The 10483-nt window shown below is 36.7% G+C and overlaps 1 protein-coding gene across 5 annotated transcripts in view; it reads left to right on the top strand.

The window, feature by feature from the left end:
- Positions 1–10483, top strand: part of LOC104874374 (transmembrane protein 184C) — a 101569-nt gene that overhangs the window by 86889 nt on the left and 4197 nt on the right. For 4 of the 5 annotated variants that reach the window (XM_010641394.2, XM_010641397.2, XM_010641393.2 and 1 more), the window contains 3 exons: positions 7090–7220; positions 7316–7352; positions 8355–8560. In XM_010641394.2, coding sequence (XP_010639696.1) covers positions 7090–7220; positions 7316–7352; positions 8355–8560 — 374 coding nt within the window. The remainder of the gene's footprint in view (positions 1–7089; positions 7221–7315; positions 7353–8354; positions 8561–10483) is intronic. The other variant, XM_010641398.2, reaches the window with a different exon arrangement.

Below are 10483 nucleotides of genomic sequence, written 5' to 3'. Positions count from 1 at the left end.
CAGGAAAAGCAGTCTTCAAAACACCAGTCTAAAGGCTGCAGCAAACTAAGGGGAAGTGAAATGAGGAAGCCCTTTGTGCTGGCTGGGAAAGTCAGTGCCCAATCTCGTGGTCCAAATCAGGATAGCAGAAGTGAAGGGGGAAGCTGGATTTTAAGTATCCTTGGAAGTGAACAAATAGAACTTGGTAGTAGATTGGATTGGGGAGAAGAGACAGTGAGAGAAAAAGAGAAATCAAAGATAATTCTGATGTTTTGGGCTCAAATGACTCAATGAATGGTGGCACCAGTTAGTGAGATGGAAAATGAAGGTTTAGGAGGTTTGAGAGAAATTGACTTCCTTTTTGGATATAAGGCCTAATGAGAGACATTCAAATGGGTGTGTCAAACATGCAGTTGGATATGCAAGCATAGAGTTCCGAAGGGTTTGCACCACAGATAAAAACTTAGGAGTTTGTCTTAATCAGCTCAGTCTTTCATAAGAAAACACCATAAATTGGGTGCCTTACAAAACAGGAGTTTATTGTCTCACAGTTCTTGAAACTGTTTTGGACTCCAACATTAAATTGCCAGCAGGGTTGATGTCTGGGGAGGCCTCCCTTGGGTTGTCGATGGCTGAGTTCTTGCTTTGTCCTGTCATGGTGAACAGAGAGCCCTCTGGTGTGTCTTTTTCTTTTAAGGCTACCAGTCAGCCATATTGGGTTAGCACCGCACACTTATGACCTCATTTAACCCAAATTGCCTCCTAAAGACATTGTCTCCAAGTAGAATAAGTCACATTACAGGTTACAGATGGTTTGGGCCTATGAGTTAGGGGGTGGGAAGACTTCGATCCACAGCACCATTGTCAGAATGTAGATGCTACTCAAAACCATGGAGATGGACAGGATTATCAAAGAGAAAATGGAATGGCAAAGGACCTAGTACAAATATTTAGAGCATATTACAAAAAAGATAACACAGCAGCCAGTTGAAAAGTGAATGCCAGAAGTTTCAAGGAGGACATAGTGGACAGTGTCCAATGCTGCTGCCTTAATAGCCATTGTTTTTTCATAAACAGCAAGGTCACTGGTGGTCTTAGTAATGGTCTCAGTGGGGTCGTAAGGGACAGCACCAGAATGGAGTTGTCTGAGGAATGAGTATAGGTGTAAAAGAGGATTCAAGAGTGGATGATGAGTTTTTTTTTTTTTCATGTTTGCTTTGAGAGTATTGAGTGAAGGGGCCCGAGAAATAAATGGCATAATAGGTAGAGAGGAGCATGAGAGTATGGTAAGTCTTTCCTTGTAATTTCTGCAAGTTCAGAGATTTTGACTAGAATATCTCCCCAGGATTTAGCCACAGCTATGATTTCTTTTAATCTTCTTAAAATCCTCAAAGAACAAGAAGTAGCCTCCTTTTATAGAAGTGAAAACCGAGGCACAGAGCTACTTGGTCAAAGTGGCATTGTGCTAAGGGCTTGATACCCAACATCCTTACCATTCTTCTCACCTTCCTGCACTGAGTTTATGTGTCTTTGTCTAAAATCCTTAGCACTGTGTCCAGCGGAGAGCAGGTGCTCAACAGGTCGAGTTACTGCTGTCACCTTTTAGATGATCAGTGTCGGTGTTGCCTGGAATTCTCTCTCTTGTGCAACAGCAGCTCAGATGGAATAAAGCTCGCAGTTGGACACCTAAGGCAGTGTCACGTTTGTCTGTGATGTACTAGATGTACTTGGGGTCCTTTTATATGAACAGTGTCCGTTAAACGCCAGCATCACAGTGCTGTCTTGTCAAGAAGTCCTTGGGAACTCAGACAACAGAAATGAGGAGGTCTGTGTAGTTCATCCCATGCTCATGGTGGGCCAGATCCTGATTTACTGGGATGCAAGATGACCATCTGCGCTATTTAAAATTTCCCTCCCTGTGTTACCTGAGTGTGTGCAGTTGGCCGCACAGGAGACTTCTCACCTTGCCCCCTTGCTACTGGCAGTTCTGCTGTCTCCTCCCCAGGGAGACTGGCTGGAAACTGCTGTCTCTGTTCCCCTCTACTCCTTTTGAAGCAGCTCTACTTAAAGATGAGATGACTCAAAGTGTGTTTTTACAAACTGAGCTTCTAAAACTAAAATATTAATTAAGTATTTACCTAGGAGATATTAGAGATTTAAAAAAATGATAATATCGTACATTACTATGTCCTGTATGAGAAGTAGTATATATAAACTCTAATTTGTTTGGATTAGTAATGTAGCCTCATTACCAATTGAGAGAGATACAAGAGCATTGATACAAAGAACTTAGCAGGCCAGGATCCCAGTGTTTGTTGCTGTCTTCATGTGACAGTTTACTAAGATGCTTAACTATAAGAGCCAGGGATGGCGGGGAAAGCCTGTAACCCCAGAAGTCCAGGAAGTTGATGCAGGAGGATCATAAATTGGAGCCCATTCTGGTCAGTTTGGAGACTTAGAGAGGCCCTATCTCAAATTTATTTTTAAAATATTTGAAACTGTTAGTCGATTTTTATTTTATTTCTAAAGTTTTCATTTTTTGCACATTTTCTCAGTTTATAACACATAGCACTATAAAACTAATATATATTAATTATACTTTGGATGTTGGATGTTCTCCCAAAAGCCCATATGTTAAAGGCTTGGTCCTCAGAGTGGTCCTTCTGGGAGGTGGTGGAAACTTTCTTTTTCCTTTTTTCTTTATTGGTACCTTTTAGGTATACAGTACAGTTCCAGTCATCATTGGGATCTTATACCTTTACATAATATATTTGGTTCTTGTTTTTTCCCCATTCCCCTGCCCACCCTTCACCCCCTCCACTCTTCCCTATTTACAGATTTTGTTTCCATTGTTTTCCCTTTCTCTTATTTTTTCTTTTCCATTCTTAGCTTTCCTCTACCCCTCTTAAATCCCCTACACCTTCAGACATTTTTTCCTATTACACAGTATCAATTATGCATTTTGTTTATCACACTAGATAAACTATTCAGTATTTACACATGTGTGTCCTATTAATTTCACTTGAGTATGTCCTCAATGTACATCCACTTAGCTATAAATATCTCTAGTTTCTCATTCTTTATGTCTGAGTAGTACTCCATTTAATAATTTTTTAAAAATCTTTATCCTGTCTCTAGTGTATGGGCAATTAGGCTGTTTCCAAGATTTGGCTATTACAAACCGTGCCTCTATAAACATGGGTGAGCATATATCACTGTAGTATGGTGCTTTTAATTCTTTTGGGAAGATGCCCAGCAAGGAAATAGGTGGGTCAAATGGGACTTTTAATCTTAGTTGTATGAGGTATCTCCATATTGTTTTCCACAGTGGTTGCACCAGTATGCACTTATACCAACAGTGAAGAAGGGTTCCTTTCTCCCCACAACCTTGCCAACATTTGTTATTGGTTGATTTCTTGATAGCAGCCATTCTTTCTGGGGTGAGATGGAATCTCAGTGTTGTTTTCATCTGCATCTCTCAAATGACCAGCAATGTTGAAGATTTTCTTATATGCTTATTTGCTGCTTTTACTTTTTTGTTTCAGAGATGCCTATTTTTGAAATGAGTTTTAAAAATTTGGGGGTCTGATTTTTTTATTTCTTTATATATTCTGGATAGTAGACCTTTGTCTGAGGAACTGGTAAAAAAATTTTTCCATATTGTATGTTGTCACCTAGCTCTGTGGGTGGTTTCTCTTGCAGTGCAGAAGCTTTTTTAAAAAAATGAGTACAGTTTCTCGAAGTAGGTATTGATGATGCTCTGGATTTCTCCTTGATCTGTGGTGACTTCACCTTTTTCATTCCTAATTGCATTTCTTTCTCTTTCTTTCTTTCTTTCTTTCTTTTTTTTTTTTGATAATGTTAGCTTAGGGTTTATTGATTTTATTTATTCTTTTGAAAAACCAACTCTTTGATTCATTGATGTTTTCATATTATTCTCTTGGTCTCCATTGTATTGATTTCTGCTCTGATCTTTATACTTTCCTCCCTTGTATGAGCTTTTGGTTTTTCTTGCTTTCCTTTTACTAGAAGGTTAAGATTCAGCATTTGGTTGTTTATTTGAGCTCACTCTTTTTTTCTAGTGTGGGCATTCACTGCTATAAATTTCTCTTGTAGATCCGCTTTCATTGTGTCCTATAGATTCCTGTGTGTTGTATAGGCATTATCACTAAATTGTAAAAACTGTGTAATTTCTTCTGTGACCCATTGGTTGTTCAGGAGAGTGTTGTTCAATTTCCAATTGTTTGTGAAGTTCTTGCGGTTTCATATGCTATTGATCTCAAGTTTAATTGTACTATGGTCTGATAATATACATGGGATAACTGAAACTCCTTTGCATTTACTTAAACATTTTCTATGAGCTAGTATGTGGTCTATTTTGGTGAATAACCTGTGTGCAGCTGAAGAGAATGTATATTCTGATTTTGTGGGGTGGAACACTCTGCAGATGTCCATTAAGCCCATTCATTCAAAAGCTTGGTTCTAGTATTTTGTTGCTGATTTTTTGTCTAGATGATCTATTTGTGACAGTAGGGTATTGAGGTCTCCCACTACAATTGTATTAGTGTATATTTGGTTGTTCATGTCTCTTATTAGTTGTTTTGTATGGTTGGAGGAATTAGTATTTGCTGCATATACATTTGTGACTGTCATCTCTTCCTCTTGGATTATTCCCTTTACAAGGATGTAGTGACCTTATTTGTCTCTCTTAATTAGTTTTGCTTTGAAATTTGCTTTGTCTTCAAAGAAGACAGCTACCCCTGCTTTTTTCTGGGGTCCTGTCACATGGAGAACTGTTTTCCATCCTTTTACTTTCAGTCTATGAGTTTCTTTTTGAACTAGATGTGTTTCTTGTATACAGTATATTGTTGGAGTTTGCTTCTTAATCCATTCTGCCAGTCTATTTCTTTTGATTGGTGAACTGGGGCCATTAATCTTGATGGATATGTGATATGTATTGAATTATCATCATCATGTGATTTTCCTATTGTTCTTTTTAATTTTTCCCTCTCTCTAATTTCTTGCCTTGCCTCCTGGATTTGCTATGTTGGGCCTCATGAAATTGTGACCTTCATTGTCTTTTCCTAGGATATTATTTATAATTGTTTTGGAGTGCTGGTTTTGTCTTCATGAAGATTCTCATGTGTTTTTTGTCATGGAAGTATCTTATTTCTCCATCAATTTTGAGAGTGAGTTTTGCAGCATACATCTGTTTGGGTTGGAGCTTGTTTTCTCTTAGGGATTGAAATACTTCACTCCAGGCTCTTCTTGACTTGAGGATTTGGGTGGAAAAGTCTGTTCTGATTCTGATAGACTTTCCTTTGCATGTGACTTGTTTCTTTTCTCTAACTGCTTATATTATTTTGTCCTTCTATTTAGTTTCTGGGATCTTGATTATTATATGACTAGGTGTAGATTTTTTTTTGTGATCATGACTATTTGGAGTCCTATAAACCTTACTTGTATGTATGTCAAATTATTTTGCTCTGTTTGGGAAGTTTTCTGTCATCAATTCTGTGAACAGTTTTTTTTTTTATGTCACTTGTACTTTCTTCTGCTCTTTCATGAATTCCTATAAGTCGTCTTATATTATTCTTATTTGCATCATCTAGGAGCTGTTGGATTGATTTCTCATGTTCCCTTACTTTTTTTTAATAGATCCCTCTTTTCATGGTCACTGACCATCATCCTGTCTTCTATATCTGATATCCTGTCTTCAGATTGGCTCAGCCTGTTATATATACTTTCAATAGAGTCTTTAATCTCCTGGACATCTGAATCCGTTTCATGGATTCCATTTCTTTCCTATGTTGGGCACTCATGGCTTCTGTTATGGTCCTGAGCTCATGTATTTTTTTGATCTGTTTCAGTTCTACAGTATCTAAGACTCTTTCACTGCACTCACCATCTCTGTAGTTATCATGGAAATTATTTCTGTTTTGAATTTTTCTAGAGCCTCATTCATCTGTTTTGTTACTTCCTGTGCTATCAGTTCAGGATGTCCACATGGTTGATTATCAGGCTTTTCCACCTCATTTTTTTCAGAATTTGCCTTTGATGAACAGACAGCCTTTGTTTGGGCTTGTGCCTTACTTGAATGTCTTCTCATTTCTATTTTTGTAGTTGGTACTGTCCTTGTTTAATTTCTGGGTTAATACTTCACTCTTCCTGTTATAGCTTGCCTTTAGGTTTTGAGTCTCTAATGACTCTGAGGCAATCTCCTTTTCATTATACCAGGTAGAACAATTGATCAAATCAATCACAGCACCTTAGCCCATGTAATACAATCAACAACAGAACAGCATTAAGCACAGCTTAGACAAATGACAGTTTGTGGTAGTTATTAATCTATCACCTTTAACTGTATGAATTAAAGAAAAATCAAGGCTAGAGCTCAGAACAATGCCCTTTATGACTCCCTGTACCTCTATGCTATGAATACAGGTACCAGCCTAGACAAGAGGTCAGGGGTGTGTGTGGGGAAGGGGGCTGCCCCTCCCACTGTTCCTCTGCCAAGGACCGCAGGAAAGCTCCATGCACTGTGCCTCTCTTCAAAAAAACTTTTTTAAAAGACTGGTATATAGCTGACTGGGATCAATCCCCAGTGCAGGAAAACCAAATACTTAATAGTAACATTGAAAGAAAATATTGGTAGATTTTTAACTTTGTATGGATGGAAGTAAAGGAATAAACCCTTAAAAATTATTTATATTTACAGAAAATGTGAAAGTTTCTATACATCTCCAATCACAATATTCAAAGTAAAAAGGCAGAGAATAAGCAGGTGGAAGGTGTGTGTGTGTGTGTGTGTGTGTGTGTGTGTGTGTGTGTTTGTGTGTGTGGAACACAATGCTAATATTGTTAATTATAAAAACCTGCTGTAAGAAGTTTCATGAGGGAATGTTCAAGTCCATGAAGAAAAATACGCCCCCTCCCTACAAAAATCACAAACAGGCTCTTTATTTTGGAAGATGAAATAAAATTAGCCTTTAAACATTTAGAAAATATTGATCTTAATTTGTAATCAAGTGAAAATTTAAGAAGTAGTCATGTTTTATTGGACTGTATAATTATCATAATCTCTATTAATGTGTTCCTTTGTTTCTCAAGGTTGGAATATACACCAAGGCTTGGACCTTAGCCAGTATATTTGTAGTCACAGCAGTTGTAATATCACTGCGGAGAATTTTACAACATGCAATGCATTATACACAGCCAGAACTGCAGCAGGCAATTATCAGGTCAATCTTCTATTTTGATTCTACTAATGTTGTGCTGGCTTCTATTGTAAATATAACATAAAGTAATTTAAATTTATTCTTTGCTTTCCAAATAGAATCCTTTGGATGGTTCCTATATATAGTGTGAATAGTGTAAGTATGTTTTGTTTTATTTCATGAACAGAATTTGTTCATATTAACAATGCTTATAAGAGAATACTTAAGGTCATGGAAGTATATCTACAATGAGGAGTTCAGTAAGAAAACAAAAAGGTTCACTTATTTTTAATGTTGATAAGAAGGTGTGAAGTATGATAATAGAAAATAAAATTGCAGATACATTGAATTTTCAAAATTCTATATATCTCAGCTTTTTTAAAATTTCAGATTAGTAGCTCTTAGTCCTTTAAAGAATGTAATATATTAAATTGCAGTTCTACTGTGATGTTCAACCTCTGCTGATGTTCAACTTCTTGATGTAAAATAGGTAGTGTTGGCATGTAACCTACATGCTCCCTTCCATGTACATTCATGCTCTCTGCACATCAAGTCCTCTCTAGAGGACCTGTAACACCTGACCCAGTGCAAATGCTGTGTATGTAATTGTTATCACTGAGGGAATGGTGACCCCAAAGATTGCTACATGTTCAGTACAGATGGAGGGTTTTTCATTTTTTTGTTACAAATATCTTCATTTGAACCAAATGAATTTTGTAAAATTTGCCCTAAGGACATGACTGTGGCTCTAATTTGATTAGATATGAAGAAAATGGCTGTAGCAGCATTTTCTATGCTCATATCAAGAAGATTTTCAGATTAATTTTGAGAACTCAATTTAGCTTCTCTCATGTTCATTATTTATCCCAAACATTTATTTTTTATTTATCTATGTGTAAGATGTTTATTACTCTCTAAAATTATTTTCCAATGGCTGGGGATGTGGCTCAGTGATAAAGCATGTGCTTAGCATTTGATTCCAGCACCACAGACACACTTCATTTCACAGGTTGTCTGGTAGCCATTAGAATGATAAATTGTTATTGAGTGTTTAATATAAATATGTGACAAGACACCTCAAGTTTTAAATTAGCTTATTTTCATACCATAAATTGTACCTAAGATGCAACTATGTTTAATTTCTGTGCTTTTTGATAGTGGCTAGCTCTGATAAAACCCAGCGCTGCCATATATTTGAATACTTTCCGAGACGGCTATGAGGCATACATAATCTATAATTTCATGATCTTCCTGAACAACTACCTAACTAGTCAATATAGAGATGTGACAGCAGTCCTTGAATCAAAAGAACAACAAAAACATATCCCGCCTTTATGCTGCTTTCCACCATGGGAGATGGGCAAGTAAGTATGTTTGATTTTAATTCTTTTCTGTTTAGTTTTATTTAAGCAGTTCTTAGGTATCATTCAGTTTACTGCAAGGCAGTGTATTAAGTACCATGAGCAGGGCAAATGAAATAAGACTGAGCCCCTGCCTGGTGAAGTTCATAGTTTGAAGAGCAATGAAATACATTTTTATAACCCACATGTCATGTTTTTTACATTGTTCACCCAAACATAAAATCTCTACAATGCACTGCAGAAGAAAACCTTAGACATATGTAACAGATATCCTTTTACAATTGGGGCTCAAGATCGGCAGATGTTATGCATATTCACACACTAGTTAGAAGACTTGGGGAGAAAATAATCTAGATAGAAAAGCAGCAGATGATATGAAACAGGAGTAACAAAGAGCAATGTTTATTCTAGTAACATATTTAGTTTTCCCTGTTACATGTTCATGCTGATAATAAAGAAAAATTAAGCCTGAGTTATTTAAACCTTTTATTTTGAAATGTAAATTGAGGATAAGATTGCATTTATAACACAAAGGAACCATCAGATATGTTTCAGCTAGGAAATATTTGAAAACAGCGTTTAAGAAAGATTAATTTTGCAGCACTATAAAAATACATTGGAGAGTTGATGACACAAGATGTGGGGAAATACATTAGGAAGTTATAATAACTCATTTGTGAAATAAACTGAACAAAGGAATGAAATTGGAATAGAGACGAAAGACAGTGACCACTGATAGATGGGGAATGGGGGAAGTTGTAGGCTAAGGAAGATGAACGATGTAGAGGTGTAGTATGAAGTTAGACATAAATGTGGGTAGGGCTGCATTGCTTCCTACTTGGTATAGAAACATTTGGACATCATTCTTCATATTGCCTGTTCTGATCCTTTCAAATGAGAAGAAATTATGAAATTACTTGGCTTTTTAACAATAATAAGCTGCTAATGTGTTCATTCAACAGAAACCTACTGATGCCCTAATACGTGCCAGTATATAAGCATAGTGTAACACACAAAACAGACAGGGAACTTACAGTTTGATTAGGAGGGTTAGAAGTTAATAAATGCATAAATAGCTACGTATTTCAAGAAGTTCCATGAAAGAAAGAGAGCAAGAGAGCATGAGAGAACAAAGTAAGGATGAATTCTATAGATTTGGAATCAGGAGGTGATACTATGCTGGCAGTACTGTGCTCAGTTCCAAATACAACAAGGGCACATGGGGATTTGCAGTTCAAAAAGTAGACTGAAGGGTCAGTAGATATAAAATTACTAAAAGGAGACATGAAAAAAGGAATCTTGCTGAATTGACTAACAGGATTCTTAGTGTAAGAGCCAACAGGATTACAAAAAAAATAATAATAATAAAAATAAAGAAATTTAAAAAAAAATGAAGAAGAGGGCTCGAAAGAACTTGTGTTAAGTGTGGCTGTTAAAAACCCATCAAAAGAGAAACCATTATAGGATGATGATATAAAAAGAACTGGTTTGATTAGTGTATCTTTTAAATATTAATCTAGTTGAGTTTATCAATCTTATTTCATAAGGATAACTTTTGGGGTCTTGTTTAAAAAAAGCACAGGAGTAATGGTGTCTGTTAAGAAGTGACAGGGAGCATATTGAGGGAGATTAATGGCAATATATCTTTTACTGTAACACATTTTTTAAAATGTAAGCATTTAGTGTATGTGAGGATCACATTGTGTGTGTGTGTATATATGTGTGTGTGTGTGTGTGTGTGTGTGTGTGTGTGTGTGTGTGTGTGTCTCCAAGCAGCCTGTGGAGAGCTCTCCCTTGCTCCACTGTTCACAGGAGCATGGACAGTGGTGAGCAGTCATACAAGGTCCCACTTCTGAAAGGTTCACCACCACCCTGGGGACCAAGCCTATGTGAGCCTTTGTGGGAGACTCAAAATATACCAAATTC

Source organism: Fukomys damarensis, unplaced genomic scaffold, assembly GCF_012274545.1.
Source record: "Fukomys damarensis isolate Sample0158 unplaced genomic scaffold, DMR_v1.0_HiC HiC_scaffold_38, whole genome shotgun sequence".
In the NCBI taxonomy this organism is placed as follows: domain Eukaryota; kingdom Metazoa; phylum Chordata; class Mammalia; order Rodentia; family Bathyergidae; genus Fukomys; species Fukomys damarensis.
The sequence above is the reverse complement of the archived record's forward strand: the minus strand, read 5'-3'. Positions and strand labels throughout refer to the sequence as shown.